General features: G+C 32.1%; 4 protein-coding genes across 6 annotated transcripts; 2 read left to right on the top strand and 2 right to left on the bottom strand.

The window, feature by feature from the left end:
- The first annotated feature begins 1340 nt into the window (after positions 1–1340).
- On the top strand, positions 1341–3557 carry LOC107933262 (cytokinin dehydrogenase 6). The gene is made up of 5 exons (XM_016865437.2): positions 1341–2084; positions 2172–2299; positions 2383–2643; positions 2727–2989; positions 3090–3557. Exons 1-5 carry the CDS (start codon positions 1493–1495, stop codon positions 3412–3414), a joined length of 1569 nt encoding a protein of 522 aa, XP_016720926.2. The 5' UTR covers positions 1341–1492; the 3' UTR covers positions 3415–3557.
- Positions 3558–6526: 2969 nt separating this feature from the next.
- Positions 6527–8771, top strand: LOC107933254 (uncharacterized). Of its 2 annotated transcripts, none has more exons than XM_016865423.2 (3): positions 6527–6907; positions 6990–7292; positions 8593–8771. In XM_016865423.2, exons 1-3 carry the CDS (start codon positions 6693–6695, stop codon positions 8672–8674), a joined length of 600 nt encoding a protein of 199 aa, XP_016720912.1. In that variant the 5' UTR covers positions 6527–6692; the 3' UTR covers positions 8675–8771. The 2 variants fall into 2 exon arrangements, with proteins under 2 accessions (XP_016720912.1, XP_016720911.2); XM_016865422.2 differs by having other exon boundaries at positions 6700–6907; positions 6990–7258.
- A 1072-nt stretch (positions 8772–9843) lies between these two features.
- On the bottom strand, positions 9844–11431 carry LOC107933287 (glutathione S-transferase U17). Its single transcript, XM_016865458.2, has 2 exons — positions 11095–11431; positions 9844–10386 (listed from the first exon to the last, which is right to left on the bottom strand). The coding sequence occupies exons 1-2, from the start codon at positions 11416–11418 to the stop codon at positions 10042–10044; spliced, it is 669 nt and encodes a 222-aa protein (XP_016720947.1). The 5' UTR covers positions 11419–11431; the 3' UTR covers positions 9844–10041.
- A 4918-nt stretch (positions 11432–16349) lies between these two features.
- Positions 16350–19805, bottom strand: LOC107933303 (zinc finger CCCH domain-containing protein 46). 2 transcript variants are annotated; one of them, XM_016865477.2, is made up of 9 exons: positions 19389–19805; positions 18419–19245; positions 18220–18345; positions 17949–18128; positions 17802–17878; positions 17544–17717; positions 17311–17452; positions 16826–17023; positions 16350–16751 (listed from the first exon to the last, which is right to left on the bottom strand). In XM_016865477.2, the coding sequence occupies exons 2-9, from the start codon at positions 19156–19158 to the stop codon at positions 16679–16681; spliced, it is 1710 nt and encodes a 569-aa protein (XP_016720966.1). In that variant the 5' UTR covers positions 19159–19245; positions 19389–19805; the 3' UTR covers positions 16350–16678. The 2 variants fall into 2 exon arrangements, with proteins under 2 accessions (XP_016720966.1, XP_016720967.1); XM_016865478.2 differs by having other exon boundaries at positions 19335–19679.
- Positions 19806–22265: the final 2460 nt, after the last annotated feature.

Here is a 22265-nt window from a genome sequence, read left to right as displayed (position 1 = left end):
TTACTTTGTTTTTCTATTTTGTTCATCACAGTGACCACTATAGCCAATTAATTTTAGAAAATTGCAAAACTTACAAGAAAGGGAAAATGAATTGACTAATTTAAAATAACATGAACTCAAATCCATAGGGGTCCGATTTTAATGTGCCATAAAATGGTTTGAACTCATACACTTATATAAGCTAGGGTCGTATTCCATCAAATCAAATTTATATCCGTAATAGGAAAAGTAGAAGATTTTTAAAGTAATTTCAGATATAATAAACATACATAAATAATGTTCATGAACAAAATGGTAAAAGTGAATACGATCGAAATAGACAATGATACTGTCCATCACATATACCTTGGGCGAGGTGAAAGTGCCAATCCCCTCTCAGCCGTGCATAGTATGATGACACAATGGGGCGAAAGTAGCAATAATACACCACTGGTAAATCCAAATCTAATCGCACTTCTAAGTCATAAGAACAAGAGGATAAGTTAAAAGTTGTAAAGTTGTTGGATACCAATACCAAGGCTTGAGTTGAGACAACAATTAGTAACAGAAGACTGCTGAGTGAAAGAATAATAGATAAATAAATAAATAAAGAAACGAATGGGGCCTTTGTGTGTCTCCCCTAAGCTGTCATCACCTCCTTCATTCTTTGCAATACGGCGGTCCAAATGAGGTCCCTACGTGACCAATCATATCAGCTTCAACCGTAAAGCACACTTATAAGCATTTGAATTTCACGTGTCCTAGGGGCCCTTTCTTACCCTACTCCAAATCTCAAAATAGATACGTTAATATGTCTACATTCTATCATCAAAGAAAGCTTAGCCAGGAATTTAAATTGAATTCTTGTAGTATTTATTGCCATTCTAGATATAATAAATATTATTGTAATGAATATTAAAAATCGGAACATATTGTTCACAATATCATGTCTGAAATATCTTTCGCTTTTGGAACAAATCACTGTTAACTCACACACTGTATTTTTAGTATGAATACTTAATGCCATTAAGTCAAGAGCCGGGATTTTTTATTTGTCTTTGTTGAAAATGGTGAGATTTTGGTTGCCACATGTTTAATTTAAATATCATCACTCTATTTTATAAAAAGAATCAAGTATTAAAGTTCATATGTTTACCAATAATTGAATTAAACTCTCAATTTTTATAAAATGCGAGAATCAAATTGTGACAAGTTCAAAGCACCAAACTCTAAAATTTTGTAAAGTAGTTGCAACTATTGTAAAAAGATGATAAAAAGATTTGTGAAAATCTTTACTTCCATGGACTTTTTCTCTTCAACTTGGCTTATGTGTGGGATGGCCTCTTACAAAAACAAAAGAACCCAAAAAGGAGAAATTGAAAGAAAATCCGAAAACTCTCCCACCATAGAAGCCAGTCTTCATACGGATTCCAAATTATTATAAGTTGACTTAGCCACCCAACTCACCAAATTCTTCATTTCACAAATCTCCAAAAAAAAAAAAAAAGAAGCTATGCAAAGAAACATGTTGTTCTTGAGAAGCTTCATGATCTTAGTCCTTAGCTGCATAGCCATTAAAATCAACCTTTGTTTTCCCAACATTCTGTCTTCATTAAAAACACTCCCCATTGATGGACATTTCAACTTTGAGCAACTTCACCATGCAGCTAAAGATTTTGGCAATAGGTACAGTTTCCTTCCTTTGGCTGTTCTACACCCCAACTCAGTTTCTGATATTGCCACCACAGTGAAGCATATTTGGCAGATGGGTCCTGGTTCAGACCTAACAGTTGCAGCTAGAGGTCATGGTCACTCACTTCAGGGTCAATCACAAGCTCATGGTGGAATTGTCATCAATATGAAGTCACTCCAAGGCCTTAAAATGCAGTTTCATATTGGGAACTTACCTTATGTTGATGTCTCTGGTGGAGAGTTATGGATAAACATCCTGCGTGAAGGGCTTAAACATGGGTTAGCACCGAAGTCTTGGACGGATTATCTACATTTAACGGTTGGTGGTACGTTGTCAAATGCCGGGATCAGTGGACAGGCCTTTCGGCATGGACCGCAGATCAGTAATGTTCACCAATTGGAAGTTGTGACAGGTTTGTTTCAAGTAAAATTCAAGGAAAAAATGATATTAATTCAAGGACCTTATATGGTAACTGAGGATTAACTGTATTTGAATTCAGGGAAAGGAGAAGTGGTGACATGCTCGGAGAAACAGAACAGCGATCTGTTTCACGGCGTTCTCGGTGGACTCGGTCAGTTTGGCATCATAACACGGGCGAGAATATCATTGGAACCTGCACCGGAAATGGTAAAAACATCAATCATTAAGCTAAAAAGTCTTAAATTTAATTGAAAATCACATTTGTTGTGACTATTGTCCTACATTAACAGGTGAAATGGATTAGAGTATTGTACACAGATTTTGCCACATTTACTAGGGACCAAGAGGAATTAACATCTGGAGAAAGCACATTTGATTATGTTGAAGGATTTGTGATCATAAACAGGACTGGTCTGTTAAATAACTGGAGATCATCATTCAATCCACAAGATCCAGTGCAAGCTAGAAAATTCAAGTCAGATGGAAGAACTCTCTTTTGCTTAGAATTAGCAAAGTACTTCAATCGAGACGAAACTGCAGTTGTAAATCGGGTAAGACGCCCTTTCAACCATCAGTGGAAACAAAGAAACTGATATACAAGGTGTATATTTATAGGTCTGTTTTTACCATGCAGGAAATTCATAGTTCATTATCTCAGTTAAACCATATACCATCAACACTCTTTGTATCGGAAGTTCCTTACATTGAGTTTCTAGACCGAGTTCATATTTCCGAGATCAAACTCCGGTCGAAAGGCTTATGGGAAGTTCCACATCCATGGCTTAATCTTCTTGTCCCAAGAAGTAAAATCCAAACCTTCGCTCAACAAGTCTTTGGAAATATCCTTACAGACACCAGCAATGGCCCCATTCTCATCTACCCTGTTAATAAATCAAAGTAAACTTTCTTTTCTTTTTTTTTTCACAAAAACTGAGCCAATTCATCAACATTCATGAATTCTTTTCTTATTGATCATATTATTGATCTTAATTTGCAGGTGGGATAATAGAACATCAGTTGTGACACCAGATGAAGATGTTTTCTATTTAGTGGCATTCCTTTCATCTGCAGTACCTTCATCAACAGGAAATGATGGTTTAGACCACATATTAATTCAGAACAAAAGGATTTTAGAATTCTGCGAGATAGCTCGTCTCGGTGTAAAGCAATACCTGCCGCATTATTCGACGCAAGGAGAATGGAAAGCTCATTTCGGTTCGCGATGGGAAGTTTTTGTGCGGAGGAAATCGAGTTATGACCCCTTGGCAATACTTGCTCCTGGTCAAAGAATATTTCAAAAGGCAGTACCTTACTCACAATAACATCAAACGAAATAACATGGCAGCATGTAGGCAAAAATGTTTTTAGATTTTGCGTATAGTATTCAGTGCCTCTAAAATATTGTAAATATCATATGTTAATTATTGACTAAATGAAAACTACTAATGATTTATGACAAGCTTTACATGAATGGCTTTCGCTGATTATAATGGATCTTTCTAGTTCCCATGGAACTTTATTCATTTCACAAGTGGGGTTAAAAGAAGAATATTTTTGCAGTTCCACTTGGAACACAACATTAACCACTTAATAAAGCAATGTCTCCAGTTCCCATGGAACACTAAGGTCCGGTTCTTAGTCCAATTGGTGTTATATTTCCCTTTGTTGCAAGAAACTTACATTTACTTGCATGGCACTCAACTCTGGATTGGTGACTTTGTGAGTCGATAAGAATAACTGAGAGTTTCCAACCAGAGTGTAATAATAAAAAAAAGCTTGCATTACATGCATCTAGTTTAAGGGTACTGCTATATTTACATGCTGCAATTAGATTTGTTGAGGGGAGGTCAGATTCATGTAGAAGTTTTCAAACTGTTGTCCACCAAAATTAACAGACTCCTCATTGGTGATTGGTTTTATGCCCAAGGTGTCCGTGCTTAGTTTTATCTCTGAGCTTTAGCTCCCGACTTCTCCAAGGGTCCACGAAGTAGGAACGTCTCGTTGGGTTTGAATGCATGCCCTTATTTCCTTGGTAAGTGAGGCACTTCCACTCTATGAACCCTCGAATGCTCTCAACGGAGTTCAAAGACAAAACCCCGGGGATAAAAATAGAACACAGACACCCCAAACACAATACCAACCACTGATGAGAGTTCTGTCAGCTCCCGGAAAACAGACTTCTCCCACTCCAACTTGTATATTAATTGCAGCCACTTTCACAACAAAACTAAGCACTTCTGATCAAAGAGCAAGCAATCTTAAAATGATGCTTTTCTTTAAATCATAGCAAGTATGTTAGTCACTTAGCTTAAAACAATCAGAATTCCTTTAAAACCCAACGAAAGCAACAAAGGGATTTCTGCTAGCAAAAAATTCATGTCTGATCAACAATTCTGACTCTTTTTTTCCCCATTTAATCAACCCGACAGTCCTTCCATAACAACATTGATGGCTCCTCAAAATTGATGGCTCCTCATGCAAATAAAAGCAAAATGGCCAAAGCCTAAATCGGTCCAATTTAGCATTCAGTTCATTATCTATGCAAAGCTGAAAGTGCTGAGAAAAATATCCCCCTAAATTTCATCAACGAAAGAATGGACTGGCGTAGATTGATTTAGATGGCCTGGGAAGGACGTTAATTTAGGCCCAATATTGAGCAATGATGGCTTTGTGGATGCTAAGGTCCCCATTAACTTAGAAAGCCCGAATGTTAGCCCAAGAGTTTGGAACCCCCTTATTTGTGAAATTACCAACAAAGAGTTGTAACCCATTATGTTTGATTAGGGTCAGTTTTTTTTTTCTTTTTTTTTTGGTCAAGGCCAATTGAAGTTAAAAATAGATTCTGAGGCAGCAGATGGCCTATTGTTTAATCTCCTTCCTACGGTGTCGGTTGTCATATTAAGTTGCTGAATAAAAACTTTTGGAATAAGTTTATGGATATCGTTAAAGGCTAGTTAAAGTTTCCATTCTATAACGGAGCATCCAATAATGATATTATGTCTATTTTTTTATCAAAATTAAGTTACAACAAGTGACATCGATAACTTTTGGGATAATCAAGATGAAGCGAAGGGTAAGTAACCGGGTTTGGATAGGCTTGTTGTTTTGTAGCTTCTAGCTTGCAAAAAGAGCAAGTCACCAGGGCTGGAAACAATGGTCACGCTGCCAATAAGGTTGAAATCGTTAGACCTAAGGACATCAAGACTAAGAATCCAATGAAGGTCCCATCGATCAATGGATAATGATTTTTGGAGAAGAGGGTTTGAAGTAGGAGGTGTTGAAGGGCTAAAGTAGCTACAAATCGATTGAATAAAATTGTTGATGGATAGGAGGGTACTCAAAGTGTTAGAGTTGACTTTTTTTTTTTAATGAGATTTTTTTATTTTCCAAATGATCCAAAGTGAACAAGTAGTGAGAGTGATGAAAGACTTGGATTTCTCAAAAAAAATTGACGTTGTTAGTGTTATGCCATAAGAGAGTTCATTTAAAAATGGATGAGGAATTAAAATATTCAGATTGAATCGTGAGAGAGAACCAAATCAAATTACTCTTGCAAAATGACAAGAGAAAAAGAGATGTTCTGAAATTTCTTTATGATTAGTGCAGAATGGGCACATACCATCAATTTGTGGCACCCTCTTAATGAGCAAGTCCTTAGTAGGAAGGCAACATTACAGATTTTTCAAAGAAAGGCAATTATCTTTCACGGGTGAATTCAATTTGTAAAGGCGATGGTTGACACTTTTAATCAAAAAAAAAAGACCATTGATGTTAAAGTTCCAAACAATTATGTCAATACCAGCCTAAATAAAGACCGTCCTATTGAAAAAATCAGCTGCTCAAAGTGAATTCAAGAGAGTTAGAGTCCTGCTAAGATTCTGATTACATTTGTTATAATTTAAGACAAAAAGGAATATAAAAATTTAAATCAACATGTTTGTTCTTGACAAGGTGAGAAGAATCAAGATTCTAAGATACCCAATAGTATTTATATATTTTTGTATAAATTTTATAATTGACATATATTTTTTATTTCTAATTTATATATATTTTAACAAAAAAAAATTGGTATATTTTATAAAGGAATACAAAGTGACATTTTTTTTTATTGGCCACAACATACTTTTTCTTCAAGGTTTATTAAAACAGGGCCAAAAACCATAACTTTGACTACTTTAAATACTAAATTGGAACAAAAAAAAAATTAGGTACCAAAATAAAAATTAGTATACTTTAAAGGTCAAGTCATGAATTAAGCCTAAAAAGTTTGTTAAAAGGTCAAAATTTTCTTTTAGACCTTGTACTTTGCATAAGTTGTGCATTTTGGTTCTTGTATTTTTCTTAATTGGTTAATTTTAGTCTTGACTTCAATATCTATTCTTTTTAAGATAATATCTAGAACTATTTATAACCCTTCTTCGGATAATATGTTTCAATACAGTCAAACTCATGTCCTTTTGCATTAACAATAATACCGATATTTATGCAGCTAAAACTCAATCAAAATTAACTTTTTGTAAAAGTGATTTAAGACGGCGGAAGCAATGGAGTGAACAAGAACGACATCGTATAGTGGAACTCGTTTCAAGTGTTTTTTTTAATGGTCGAAACTCGAAAGTGCTGCGTTTTGGGCAATCTTGTTACAGCGCCACTTGTGGAGAAATTTTGGCAAAGAGAGTGCGAGATGTCTCTGGTAGATTATGCCTCCTCCTCAGACGACGACGTTTCAGATTCTGAACATGAACCACCACAACAACGCCATGAACCACCACCAGCTCCACCACCACGGCGTCCCTCTTCCCCGCCTAAAACCTTGTGAGCAAGCGTACCATTAAATTGATTTTTCAGGTATTTCATTTTTTAATTTGGTGCAACTTATCGTTGATTAAATTCGTAGGGAATCTGGATCGTCGGCAGTTCAAAAGCCAGAAACCCTAGAGAAACTGCCGGATGCTTCGATGCTTTTGAACTCTCCGACTGTACCATTAACGAGCGGAAACGACCACGCATCTGTGGTAGCGGCGGCAATGGCGGACAATTTGTCACGAAAACGTGACTCGAAGGGGATGATGGGATCAGGCTCCAACAATAGCACGCCGCCACTACCGAGGGCTAAACTTCCGAGAGCTACCTTACCTCATTCCAAGAGTGTTCCTGATACAGGAGGTAGCTCCCTTGTTCCTCCTCAACTCAGAGGGAGGTATAAATACTTCCATTTTGCTTTTGTTTCCTTTCTGTGATTTTTTAAACTTTTTTTTTTTTGGTTTGATTGAATTCATAATCTGCTTAATTTTTGTGCAAGTTTTGGTAGCATTTGTGATTTTGGCTATGCAGACTGAGTCCTAACTCGGTATTGCAACTTAGAGATTGCTGGCCGGTTCGAATATCCTCTGATTTAGTTAGTTTAGGGTCTGGAGGTTTATAGTTAGTTTAGGAAATGTATAAAAAGATTATAGATTTCAATCCTAGAAAAACAAGAAACAATTTTAACCTCAAGACATGAAATTTCTGCTCAATTACTTGTTTAGATATCACAATTACTACTTTGCTTTAGGCCATGGCTGAAGATTTTAGAGCCGAGTTCATTTTGTTATCTCTACTCAGAAAATGGGTAAATTAGTCTATGTACCTTAGATCAAAAAGTAAGAGGTCCTTCTGTTAAAAATTCATCCATTTTTGTTATTAAAAATTGATCATATATATCAACATGAGGTACACGTCTCACTTTTTGATTATTTTGTTAGTGATGCCAGCTTTTAATAATAGAAATAGATAAAATTTTTAACAAAAATGATCGGTTTGCTTTTTTATCTAATATACAATGACTATTTTGCTCATTTTTTGAGTAGAGCGGCAAAATGCAATCTAACACCTAGTACAGGGGACTCTATGATATTTTTACCTGTAAATTAAGTTATTTTACTTTGCTAGCTGAAAGTCTCTCTCTTTCGAAGTCATACAACATCCCTGAGAAAAAACATTAGGTAGCATTTGAGAACTTGGGTTCTAAAAATAATGTAATTTGTGTGATGGAACACACATAAATGTAACACTTGTAACTATTTCTTATATTCATGGATTTGTTAGATACCTATTCGGTAGTGGATTTGAAATTCATGTTTTTATACATTTAAAATATATAATCATATTGAATCTCATCTAATTTATACATAATGAGTTCTTGCCAGCCAAATGGCCCAAATCTTGATTTATGTTTCTATTAAGGTCTTAATAACAAGAATTTGAAGATCATACAGCTTTGTTCTTATGCCTCAAGTCGCAAAACATTGTGCTTTCAAAGTGAAATCAAAAAGGTTTCTTCTTTTGCTTGACAAACCAACTATTTTCCTTGTATTCTATTCTGCCCGAAATTGGTACATTTCCTAATGGACCTCGAACCCTTTGTTTAATATCTGGACTTTCTTGCCAAACCATTCATATCTACCTGGATTTGTAGTGTTGCATTTGTTGTTAATGATTTGCTGTTCAATTTGTGGCAGGAGTAATGTGGTCACTGAAGATATCAGTAAGCTATTCGTCAACAGACATGTCGTCGCACAGCCCAAAGGACCTGAAAATTAGTAATAGTTTATTTCCTCCTCGAGGTATTGCTTTTTATAGTAGCTGAAAACAGATTGATATATCGATCTTGTATTAATATAAAGAATCTTTTTGCTCATTTCTGGATTCTCTATTTTGGCTGACCGGTGAAAGTGGCTAACTATTCATATTAACATTAGTTGTTACGATAGGTTTTTTTTTTTTTTTTATGATAACTTGACAAGGCTTGGGAAAGACAGGTTTGAATGCACTGCCACTCCACTTATTGTCTTACTATTAACTCTGTTTGCTGCAGAATTTTACTTGCATTCTAACATTTGGCATTGGAATTATTAGGATAAAATTACCGGAAGTCGGATTGCATTTTGCACCTTTCACCTAAAAATTGGGCAAATTAGTTCTTATATATTAGATCAAAGAGCAAATTGATCCTTTGGTTAAAAATTGGTCCTTGTATGTCAGAATGAGGTACACACGATACATCATGTGTAATTGTCTAGTTATTATGTTAGCATTCAGCATTGCTAGTTTTTAACAGTAAATTTTTACTAGAAATGACTAATTTGAACGTATAAAGATTAATTTACCCATTTTTTGAATAAAAAATATAATCTAACTCTTAAAATAGAAGTGATAAATTATTAGTGTAAGTTAGATTAAGATTGGTAAGAGATTGCTGTTGATTTGCTGGAAAATAAAGGTGTCAAAAATTCCTCTTCAACCCTAAGTACTATAGGTCTACGAATAGGGTTCATTATACATTATAGTTGGATCTTTTTACCTATTATAGTAGTAGAAAATTGTATTTTAAAATAATTAGTATTAGGAGAAATTACACTTAATATCACTAAACTATTTAGTAAGTTTATATTTTAATTTCTTAATTTAAAAAAGTTACAAAATGATTTTTGAATTATTTGGAAGTTTTTGTTTAAGTTATTAGACTATTAAATTTGTTGTTATATGGTTTTTTCTATTTGCACCATTTATATCAATCGAAAACTTTCTTTCTCTAACTTGAAAAAGTTACAAAATGATAATTAAATTGTTGCTTGGAGCTCACTAGTCGGATTTAAAAAGAAAAACTTAATAGCGTAATGATTTAAATAAAAATTTTCAAAAGGTTGAGTGATTTAAATGAAAATTTTTAAATAATTTAGTGATATTTTTTTTATTTTTTAAAATAGTGATTAAAATGTAAATTTATTAATTATTTAATAAATTTGAGTTAGTTTACCCATGACATTGAGAGAGGTAACCTTGAAATCTAAAAAGATTAATCTTCATAGTAAAACAAAGTGGTGCAAGTTAAGTAGATAGAAAGAACACTTTCCAAACTTTTGTATAAGATATCCTAAAAATCAATTTGGGGTTGGTGAACCTTTCTTCTAGATCTTTGCTTTAAGCTTCAAACCAAAACCAGCAAGCTTGGCAACACCGGGCAAAACATCTTTCACTGCCTCATGGGAGGAGAACCTAGCACCCCATTCAAGCAAGCAAGGAGTTTCGGCTTGGGAAAGCAGCTGGGTCTCATTACACTTCTCGATGACTTTAATCCACTCAAACACGCTGCCGATTACAATGTCCAAGTACCCAATATTATACCCACCAAAGAAAGCTTCCCCTTTGCTCAACTTTTCTAACATCGCCACCCCTTCTTCCACTTCTGCCATTGATGCCCTTTTAGTTTCTTCTGATCCACTAACCACTGCTCTTTTTAAAGCAGGGTAAAACTACATCACAACAAAAAACAATGGAACAACAAACTTTGGTTCAATGTGTAATTTGATATATATAAATTTTGATTTTGTGCAATTATATACGTAAAACTTGAATTGCGGTTCATATGCTTATATAAAACGTTGATTTTAATTCAATTGTGCACATTTAAAGAAATGAATACATACTAGATTAATATAATTGCTTGGGCATGCAATATATCAACGTAAAATAATATTAATTCAGTAATATTGTCAATGATTTGTGAAAATTGAAACAAATTAAAATTCCATGCATATAATCACATAGAATCAAAATTGACGTATAATATTATACATCAAATCAAAGTTTACGTATAGTTTTGATATTTATCTATAAAAATATATATAATATATGTTGTTATTGCTTGAGATGGCTCCTCATAGGAGGCCCTACATTTTTCTTTGAAAATTTGTATTTGAGATATTTCAATTACTCAATTCAGTCAAATCCGCTAATTATAATGGATTACAAAATTACGGTATATATATAATTATAAATAATTATATCTAAATTTAATTTTTATTTTTCTATAGTTTTCTATTATTTTCCTCTAGATTTCTATTTTCCTCGAGAATCATCAATTACAAAAGTAATCAAATAATTATCAAACGAATATCAACAAAGTTGAAAGTCAAAATCACAAAATAACTATCAACTATGGTGTAATATCACATACAAACCTTGTCGTCGACATAGGTAGCCCAAAATCGAGCATCGGCACGTTGATAGGCATCACAAGGAAGAATAGAAGGTCCAGAGCTCCAAACCTCATCAATGTACTCAACAATGATAAGAGATTCACTAATAGGCTTATTATCACCATGAATAAGGACCGGAATCCTTTTGAAAACAGGGTTTGAGTCGAGAAGAAGCTCGCTTTTGGATTCTAAAGACTTCTCTTCTAAGTAATCGTAATTTACAGATTTTAGGTGAAGTGCAATTCTCACCCTCGTTGAAAATGGACTTGCCCATGTGCCCAACACCTTCACTTCACCCTCACTCATCTTCTTTTCTTTATGTATATTGTCAACTGCTCAGTTTCAAGGTCTCAATGGCCAATGGAAATATATAGACACCTTGAGACAGATTTGCCAGACTGGTTACAACTTTTTATAATTATATGTAAAGCGTAAAATTTGTGAAATTAGTCTTTGTATTTTTCGAATTATAAAATTTTATTTATTACGAAACTATAGTTATTAAATTCGTTAAGTTACGTTATTTTTAAAATATGATGTGATGACTCACTCGCTAAAAATTCAGTTAATGGATTAACGGTTATTATTTGTGTCAAGATTAAAATTTTATAATTCGAAAAGTATAGGGACTTGGAATGATTCAATTGGATAATATGGATTAAGCCTACAACTGTACACATAGTACAATATTAGTAATTGAACTTAACCTAACAAATTTAACTGCTAATTTGCTACTATTTAGGTAAGGACTAACTTTTCTAAATTTAAAAAGTATATGGACTAAAATTGATAAAATTATATGATAGAAACTAAATTCACAACTTTTGCAAAATATAGAGACTAATAGCATAATTTGACCTATTAGAAACTAGTAATTAATAAATTGGAATAACTTAATTAGAATCATCTTAAAAATTAAGCATTTTAGGCATCAATAAAATAAAGCCGTGTCATCAATTTTTATAAATATAAAAAATATTATTATACACCCATCTATATATAGTGTTCTCTCTAATCCAATTTAATTTTAATTAATTTTTTATAAAAATTAATTAGAAATTTAATTTTTTTTTAAAACTCAATTTAACTTTAATTAAAATTAAATTGAGTTAGGGAATAAATTGTACGTAGATGGGTGCATAATAATATTTTTATGCACTTAAAAATTGATGATATGATTTTATTTTATTAGTGTCTACAAACTAAAGTTAATATAAGTTTCCCTTAATAAATATGCCGAACCTTAAATACATATATTATGTATGATTAAATGAATTTTGTCTTTGGTATAATCATAGTTGTTCACATCCGTTTTACAATCCAAGTCTAATCCTGTTTTGAATGGGGTGGTATTTAAGTAAAGGTTTCCTAACTTGTGAGCCATCTTAAGAGTTTCAACAATGGCTAAGGCCTCGACAGAAGAAGCATTGAGGGGCTAAATAACAAATTCACTATCTGCTTGCCTCTTTGCTTCCATTCGTGGGCTTTTAATTATGTAATTTCTGTTGATTTCTCTTACGATAAAAAGTTCAATAATATTGGTATCAATATTAAGTGTTTATCACGCGTAATTATCATACATGGTAAAGGAGATGAATTTACTCTTTAATCTAACGCATCGAGACTAATTTACTCATTTTTAATAGAGGAGAAAAAATGCAATATAACTTTTAGTATAAAGCCTCTATGATACTTTTACATGTTTTTTCATTTATAACGTGAGTTTTATTTGAATATATTTCAAAAAATTTATTTAATTATAATTTGTATTGATTTTATTTTAAGCATAGTTGTTTATGTAATTGAATTATTAAAATATATTAATTAAGTTTAACAAAAATATAAATAAATATTTTCTCGTATATATTTATGATTATTATTTGATATACTGTTAGCGAATTATTATTTTAATTCCACAAACAAAGTTTAAATACTGTCATATACTGTCTTTTATTTCTTAATTTTTTTTACTATATACTAAATAAAATATGTCTCATCAAAAAAATTTTATTTGTAAAATCTAAAGATTTTGCTATCAATACACCAAATAATTTTTCCATATATATTATTTCAACAAACTGAAAGCCCATCTCGTATAAACATTTTGAAAGAGATTGTAACATTCGTTCCCGTTTATTTAATAGCAACGCAAATGTTATGGGGATTCTTATCCTTACTTATAATACATTATAAGTGTTGATTGAGTCTTAACTTGGCTAGCATCAGTATTGTTGTCAGTACAGGAAAACGTGGGCTCGAACACGTTGAAGCGCGTTTATCCTTCTATTTAAGGATTGAAAAGGGTTATAATTATTATAACAACACAATACCTCGTTATTAAGTAAAACAAAAAAATATTATTAGTACACGAACTTCATGCACCATCAATAAATAATAACACAATACCTCGTTATTAAGTAAAACAAATAAATATTTATAAATTTATTTAAACATGCATTCAATTTTTTATTTAAATATAGTTAAAAATTATTAGTTATAATTATTGTTCTTTTCGGGTTTATATCAAGTTTTGAATTTAAATTTTAGGGTTTATATTGAGTTTTGGGTTTCGGATTTTAATTTTATGTTTTAAATAAAGTTATTAGTATTTATTTATAGGTCCTCCATTATTATATTATTTATTGACGGTACATGAACCTTATGTACTAACAGTACATCAAGTATTTTAAAAAAATAAGGGTTTAATTCATAAGTTGGTATATGAGGTTGACACTTTTTTCTAATATGGTACATGTGTTATTTTTTGGTCTAATGTGATACATGTATTTGACAAAAGTTACACATTTTAGCACCTAAAAGTAAAAATGTTAATTTTTTTAGTATTTAATGCGGATTTTAGAATTAAATTCATTAAAATTATTAATTAGCTAATAATGTTAGCAATTAACTTTTATCAAATCAACCCTAAAACCCGTCCATCAGACTGTATTTAATAAATTAAATACAAAATTAGACAAATTCAAAATTAAAATTAAATTTATTTTATTAATAAAATCATGAAAATTTTAAATATAACAATATTAGAAATTAACTTTTATTCAATTCAATCCTAAAACTTGGATTAATTACTAAAAAAATATGTTAAATATTTAAATAGGTAAAGGGCTTAAGCTTTTAAGGTCTGAAAGAAAGATCAGAGAAGCCCGCCATTTAAGTTCAAAAAATCTTCCACAGGACTAAAATTGATGGGTCGGTTCTTGTTCAAAAGAGCCCACTTTTTAAGCTTAAAAAATTTATTTCTTTTTCGACAAAGGTGGTCATGAGTTGGGTTCGAGTTAGGCCTAAACATGATTTTAATATATTTTATGCTTGTCAAAGTCTAATCCGATCCAAAATTTGGGCCTAAATTTTTTAATAATATTAGTTATTTTTTTAATGTATTTTAAATTACATAATATATAAAAATAACATAATATAAAATATTATAAACTCAAAATGGACCAGGCCCGAGCTTTGAATGTTCAAGTTCGAGCTTAGTTCATATTTTAAACTAGCCTAATTTTTTGCCCAAGCCCATTTTTCGAGCCTAATTTTTTGCCCAAACCCTTCTAAATTTTAGGCAAATCTTTGAACCTAAACAAGTAGCTGGACCTACGAACAGGTCTATTCGTTTTATGCCCTCCCAACTTTCCATTTTTTTTTCTTTTTCAATTTTGTCGAGAGTGGACAATACATAACTCAAACCGTACAAAACAAATTATTGCAATTGCCTTTCTTTGGACGTTGTTGAGAATGGAAAGACAGAATTACCTATTTTGTCTCTCGTTAGAACTTGCCTTTCAAATGTGGCTTTCAATGGGCACAGGGTAAATGTGTTACGGAGGTCTTTACCTTGGGTGCTAATTACATTTTATTTATTTTTATTTAAAAAGAAAGTAAATTAATTCATAAACATTAAATTAAATAGAAAATTAGTTTTTTTGTTTCTAAAAATTATAGCTAATAGAATAACCAAAAAATTACACGTGGCGTGTCACGTGTACCTCATTATGACTTAAAAGGACAAGTTTTTAACATAAAAATGGATGACATTTTTAATAGAAATGGCTAACTTGCTCTTTAATTTAACGTACATGGACTATTGTGGCCATTTTTTGAGTGAATGGGATAAAATACAATTTGACTCCTAGTATAATGGCCTCCATGGTATGTTGAACTCGGATTTTCTCAAGCTCGAATCTGTTACGGGCTCAAATTTTCTCAAGCTCGAGCCCTTTTGGACTTGATTTTTTTTCAGGTTTGGGCTTGAATCGAGTCAGGCGGACTTTGATGGATTTAGATAATTTTGAATTTTTTAAGTTATAAATATTTTAATTTTGAATGTAATAATACATTTAACTTTTACATGATAACAACACAATTCAATTTTGCCTTGTAAAAAACCATAAATTATTATATTTAATAAAATTATTTTATATAAAATAATTAAAATATGTTAAATTTATTATTCTATGATATTATATAAATTAACGAAAAAATCTTTTATTATTTTTATTATTATATTTTATTGACAATTGAATAACTTTGTATATTTTTTTATTAAATTTATAAACCTAATATTTATATCCTAAAATATTTATTTGAAAACTTAAATATATTTTTTTATATTTAAAAGTTAGTCCTCTTATTATATATTTAAAAGTTAGTCCACCTATTATATTAATATTTTAATTAAAATTAAAATTAAAATTAAAATGTGCTGAAATAAAAGAAAACTTTTAAGTAAAAAGTAAATAAACAATAATTTTATTACAGAATTCAAGGTAGCAGGCCGCAGTGAACGCTGACAAAAGTCCCCCGTAGCAGAAAATTTTAAACACATCTTTTACTGCAACAATGGCAGCAGGAAGCAAAGCCAAAAGCCACACACTGTCCAAAAGATTCCCCCCATCCCCACTGTTCAAAATGCAACCTGCACTTTTCTCATTCGTTTAGCATCACATTCACGTCTTCTGTTCTTTATTACTAGATCTATAAAATGATGGTTCAGTCTCAGTCACATGGTAGGGGACTGCTACTGCCTGTAAGGTCCCCCATTCTTACAACCTGGCTAAAACAAATGACTTTGGTCCTACTTCTCTTCTACTGTCGGCCACCCATTTGACATGTCTGTTAGCCCCCCTCCCCCTTCCCCTCAATCAATGGCAATTACCTAAATTCTTTTGCCTTTAGCTTTTTCGATGAACAGATTCTAACATAGCTATATAACAATGACGTAAAGCTTTAAAATTTTTCACTAATGGCTAACTTGCATTTTAACATTTCTGCCTCTGGGTGTTTTTCCCTGCTTATACATTGAAGCTGTACAAAAATGGGATTATGCATGCGGGCAGAAAATTACAGTTTTTACAACATATTTTTACAGTATGATCCTTCTGTTTTTTTACTTCTATGTTGGCTTTTTTACTGTGGTCCAAACTTGACTACTGAAAACAAAGATTATAACAATATTACAACATGAGAAACATAGCCTTTTTATGTATGCATTTTTTATGGTAGTAAACTAGTGAGTAAAAATATAAATATTTGATGATGATGTCCGAAGCTATATTCCAACGGGGCAAGTCGGCCCGCCAGTCCCTGTGTACATACAGATTGTCCCTTGTCCGGATGAGAACCTGAATGGAGAGACACAAGTCAAGAACCTTATAATTCTGTTTATAACTGGGTAATGATAGTTTATTGAACCTACCTGGGGATTTGGCAGTTGAAGGAGTTGAAGGATGACATGTCTAATGCATTATTTGCAGGAAGTAAGGTCGAAGGAATCCAATTATTGTTAGCCGAGATGGTACCATCCTTCTCCGTGACCGCATTGTTGAAAGACAGGTACTCTTTAGAGGCTTTCCCAGGAGACGCAAACGGACTATCAGGAAGGTTATGCTCCAAACTGCAATTAGTTGCAAAATATGAGCATATATATTTTACAATCCTGGACCGGGTATCAAACCGTAAAGATCATACAAATGAACTAAAAAGCAGGTGGCCTAATGGAGGGTCCGCTATTCAGCAGGTGGCCTGATGAAGGGTGAACCGGTGAAGCATGCGGGCAGCTAGTCACTCAGTGACCAGCCAGGTGGAGTAATTTGGAGGGCCGTCCGCCGCTAGTGATGCCATGTGTCCAGGTCAAGGTAGGGTATAACACATAGAATGTATAAAGTTCCACTACTTGTTTACCTTTCTGGCAGATTGCCATCTTCACAATGAGGGCTCTCCTTCTCACTACCATTCTCTTCAGAACTGACTGTTTCTTTACCAGTACTTGTTTGTTTCTCGGCAGCAGTGACCGATATAGCCGGCACAGGGCTAGAACTATTCTCTGCAAAGGGAAATAATTTAGCTCGTTCCTTTATATAAAGATGATTCATATGCACTAAATGGATTATCATACTAGATTGGGAGGCGTATACCTTGTGGAAGTACAAGAGACTGGCCATAAAGGGTTGGTGAGTGTTTCTTAACATCAAGGAGTTGCAGACTCATCAACCTTCTATTTTGAAGCTCAAGGGCTTGTTGCAGATCAGTTTCGTCCCCCAATTTTCTCCTCCATAATATGTCTCGGTTATTGTAAAACATCCTTGTACCTAATTGAACACGCATATTCTTAGGACATAACATACAATACACAAAGAAACCAAATGTGGGTCATCATTGGATCATTGGCTTACCAAGTTGAACATCAAATGGATCTCTAGAATCAAAACCAGTTAGGGTTCCATTTTCATTTTGTTGTTGTGGTTGCTTCCTACAACAAGACAACATATGTAAGCATTAAAACATCTAAAGACAAAAAAGGCAAAGCCATTGGAACATACTTGTCCGGGATTTTCCCTTTCTCCTTGTATGGCTTCACTAAAACCCGAGAATCGCAAACGAAATGCGGGTTTCCTTTAGCTAAAATCATCTTCACTGTATCAGGGTATATAAAAGTAACAAACCCAAACATTCTCTTTTGTTGGTATGGTATCCTCACATCTTGAACGGGTCCATATTTGCTTCATGGTTAGAAAACACAATAAATTTTAGCAATTTAGTCCATTTTACAACTATAATCAAAGTACAATATATATATATATATATATAAACCTGAAATAATTTGACACATCCTCTTCTCTGAAAGTACTATCAGCTGGGAAAGTCAAGTATATCTGCCTTGAAGCTGGACTTGAACGGTTGAACTTGTTCATATCATCACCCATCATTAAACCAGCCCTATGAACCAAAAAAGAGACCATTTTTAACTTCAGTATGCATCAGATATAACATGAGGTTAGTCATCAAGTACCTCTGAGTATCATTTTGGGGCTGTTGAAGGACTAAATTCATGGACTTTGGTGAGTATGGAAAAGAACCAGAGCCCATTATCTGAGCAGCACCAACAGCAGCAGCAGCCAGCCTTTGTTGCCTAGCTGATTTAGATCTAAGCAACTCATGGCTCTGGTCCATCATTTCAACCTTGTTAGGTGACCCAACAATGGTGTCACCTTCGGCAGCAGACTCCCCAACCCCACTATGGATAAACCTACAATTGTTCCCATTTTTACAATACCCTCTAGCAAAATACAAACAGGGTCTCCACCAAATAGCTGAAGAAGGGTCATCAGCTCCTAAAATATCATTCATAGTGTTATTACTCCTTTGAAAAGAGGTGTTTCCCCAATATGAAGGAAAACGAATTGAGTCAGTGTTACCACCACAAGCATCAGCTAGTTGGTCTTGAAGTTGAAACTCATCAACCATACCAGTAAAAGTAGAAGGGTTGGTAGCAGGGATTGATAGAAATGGAAGATTAACTCCATTACTCCCTAAGAGCCTTGAAGAAGATGAGTTGATGGGAAGACCAAGCTCCTTCTTGGCCTTGAGAATCACTGAGTGAAGTAAAGCTTCAGGACCAAAAGCCAAACGAATCATCTCTTTATCACCATGATCTTGAATGAGAAGTAACCCCATGATTCTAGAAGCATTTTCTGGTTCTAAGCTTTGGATTCTTGAGAAAACAATTCTAGTTGCTTCATAACCATCCATGATGAAATGAAAAAAAAAACTTGGTTCTGAATTACAAGCGCCACACCACACCAACCAAGTTGTCTCCAGTTAGTACCAGTCAGTATCCTGAAAGAAGGTAAAAAAAGAAGTGAAAAGAAAGCATACATAAAAAAAAGTATTCCCGTGAGAGAAGAAAATATGGGTGGTTGAATTACTTGATAAAGTAAAACATCATCAAAAAGTTGCAGAGAAGCTAAAGGAGAACGAACCATAATAAACCCTTTTTTTTCCTTCTCTTTCAGCATTCAAAAGTTACTGCTAAACCACCGCCATGTTTTCATTGAAGGGTGTAAGTAAAAGAGCAGAGAGCAGTGGGAAGCATCATAAATTTCTTCACTGCTGCTGCTGCTGCTGGTGCAGAGGTGATGCTTTGTATTTTGGGGGGGTTCTGGGGCTGTAATAATAATAATAATAATAATAATGATGATAATGATATGGACAGTCAAAGCTAATGGGGTTTTGGTGCTCCGTTTCTCTCACTTTCCTGTCTAATCAAGTCGCAACTCTCTCAGTATATGTAGATGATATAAATAAAAAAAGAATGGCAAGTGGCTGAGAGAAGATGGGTTATTTAGATCTAATTAAGTCACTGAAAAGGGTTTGCTCAGTCATAATTAGTGTTATTTGTATTGCATCAGTCATTCGGAATTATTATATCAAACATTGGTTTAAATATAAAAGTTATTGGGTGTTTAAATGATTTTCTCCTTTATTTGAATTAAATCAGATTAACCAGTTGAATCGATTTGATTGAAATAATTGTTTAAATAAAATTATTAAACGGATTGATTTGAGAATTAATATGAACTAATTAAATTAGATTCTTTTATAATTTTTTAATAATTTATTTAGTTGAATCAGATGAATCGATCGAATTAATTGAACTAATCAATTATTGACTAAAATTGAATCAATTAAATCAATTTTATATTTTATTTTTATTTTTATATAATTTAATTAATTAATTATTATTACATTAATGATCAAATCAATTAAAATAAATAAATAGTAGAAATTAAGTTAAAACATTTTGTCATAACTTTTAAGAAAAGTAATGTAAATATCTCTTGGTGTTTCACATGTGAGGGTTAACTTTTCTATATTAATTTCTGATCTCAAAATAAATAAAAAATAAAAAAAAAACTTTTGTATATTAAATTAAATTAAATTAAATATATAAATCATAATATCTATATTATTAATAAAGTATTTGATTGAGTTGGCATCACGAGTTAACCTCCATTAGAAAAATATAAAAATATGTTTTTGTAATTAAAATAAATTATATTTTCGTAATTAAAATATATAATGAGATTTAAACTCGCACGGTTTAAATTAATAAAATCTTAAATTTATTATTCAATAAAAACTTCATTTTAATATATTTTATACAATTTTATTTTAATATGTATAATTTATTATCTCCATCAGTTATATATGTTAATAATGTTATTAATTGAATCGGTGTCTCACAATCGAAGACAAAATTACGATGAATAGTTGTAATACATTTAGTAATGTTTATCTGATGTATTTATATGTCTAAATTTCGTTTCTCATAATTTAATCTAATTTGTATTTTAACATCGTACAAATTTAATGTGTTATTATGATCAATTAATTTTAAATCACACATTTAATTGCTTATTATATGTTTTTTCTAAATTCATGATTTCTATACAAATATGTTGGACCCAAAGATAACTAAGCCAAGACCACCACAATATAAGGCAAGCCCAACGATGAACCCAAGGGCACAAATAACGACTACCCAGTCGTGTGTTCCTTTGCCAAGCACATGTTTTTGTTAAAGGGCCAAAATAAAATAAGTTTTTTTAAGAGGGTCAAAAGGTTGAATTTTTAATAAAAACTTTAAAATTGAATCATAAAATTTTAAAAGGACTAATAAAATAATTAATCCATTTGAATCAAGGGACCTAAGCTATTGTTTGCCTTCTCGCTGCCTAGGTAGGATAATATTTGGAATAATGAAAAGTGACCTCCTTTTTTTAAATTTAATTTGCTAGAAAGTAATTCAACAATTAGAATATTACACATTATTTACTTTTTTTCTTAGAATTGTCTTTAAAGTTGTTTTCCTATGCAATTTATGATAAAACGTGAGAAAATTATTTTCTCGTGTAAATGAAAAGTTTTTTAAAAAATATTAAGGTCGATCGAATTTTAACTCAATTTATATTATTATTGTAACATGTAGGAAAACGTGGGTTTGCAAGTGCTTAAATGCATATTATCCTCGTATCTAAAAGTTTAAGAATATGGGTATAGGATGTGTAAACTTCAGTTTAAATCATATTAACCGACCGAACTAAATTAATTTAGTTAATCAATTTACCATCGCAATTTAATTTGGCTGAAGGCTTGTTAAATGTTTTATAAAAATTAGTTTGGAGGTGAAGTTTTAAATTTGTAAACGAAAATTCTTAGTTTACTGAATTCACTTTAAATTGTAAATATTAAATATTTGTATTTTATAATATTTATATTGAATATATTCTCCCGATATTTGGACTAAGCTCGAATTCTAAAATTGTTATTGTTAGTAGTATTTTTTCTGAACATCATCTTAATCCGAATAAGATTAAACTCAAACCGTAAAACGGACGAATACATATGTGGTTATATAATTTTTTAAAATTATTTACTAAAATATAATATTATAATAAATTCAAGAAATGGAAGCTTCCGATCAAAGAGTCTCTTTCTATTAAAAAAAACAGTCACTCTAGTCTGGATGTTGAATTTGAAATACCGTTTGAATATTAACAGATGAACAAACACCAGAATCGTAATTTCGTCCAACGGTTCTTCTAGGCCCTTCGGTTGGGCCATTCTTTTTTAGAAATTTCAAATTTCAAAAATCCCAACGCGTAGAAAGGGTAGCACTGTAGCATTTCTTTTTATTTAAGATAAGATGTATTCTTTATAAATTTAAAATTTAATCATTATATTTTTATTTTTAAGAATTTAATTTTTTAAAATTTTCAGATTTTAAAACTCTGATTTAGTTGTTAAAATGATTAAACTTTTATGTTAAATTAATTAGTGTGATGTTTTAAAATAAA

This window comes from Gossypium hirsutum, chromosome A13 (genome assembly GCF_007990345.1).
Source record: "Gossypium hirsutum isolate 1008001.06 chromosome A13, Gossypium_hirsutum_v2.1, whole genome shotgun sequence".
NCBI classification, from domain to species: Eukaryota; Viridiplantae; Streptophyta; class Magnoliopsida; order Malvales; family Malvaceae; genus Gossypium; species Gossypium hirsutum.
This window is presented reverse-complemented; position numbering and strand designations above follow the sequence as displayed.

Coding starts and splice junctions, on each gene's coding strand:
- LOC107933254 (XM_016865423.2), top strand. CDS start 6,693: ATGGTCGAAACTCGAAAGTGCTGCGTTTTGGGCAATCTTGTTACAGCG. Junction 6,908..6,989: donor TCTTCCCCGCCTAAAACCTT/GTGAGCAAGCGT, acceptor TTAAATTCGTAG/GGAATCTGGATCGTCGGCAG. Junction 7,293..8,592: donor CCTCCTCAACTCAGAGGGAG/GTATAAATACTT, acceptor AATTTGTGGCAG/GAGTAATGTGGTCACTGAAG.
- LOC107933303 (XM_016865477.2), bottom strand. CDS start 19,158: ATGGATGGTTATGAAGCAACTAGAATTGTTTTCTCAAGAATCCAAAGC. Junction 18,129..18,219: donor GATGTGTCAAATTATTTCAG/GTTTATATATAT, acceptor CTAACCATGAAG/CAAATATGGACCCGTTCAAG. Junction 17,024..17,310: donor GATGGCAATCTGCCAGAAAG/GTAAACAAGTAG, acceptor AACTAATTGCAG/TTTGGAGCATAACCTTCCTG.
- LOC107933262 (XM_016865437.2), top strand. CDS start 1,493: ATGCAAAGAAACATGTTGTTCTTGAGAAGCTTCATGATCTTAGTCCTT. Junction 2,300..2,382: donor TGGAACCTGCACCGGAAATG/GTAAAAACATCA, acceptor CTACATTAACAG/GTGAAATGGATTAGAGTATT. Junction 2,644..2,726: donor AAACTGCAGTTGTAAATCGG/GTAAGACGCCCT, acceptor TTTACCATGCAG/GAAATTCATAGTTCATTATC.
- LOC107933287 (XM_016865458.2), bottom strand. CDS start 11,418: ATGAGTGAGGGTGAAGTGAAGGTGTTGGGCACATGGGCAAGTCCATTT. Junction 10,387..11,094: donor CTACCTATGTCGACGACAAG/GTTTGTATGTGA, acceptor GTTGTGATGTAG/TTTTACCCTGCTTTAAAAAG.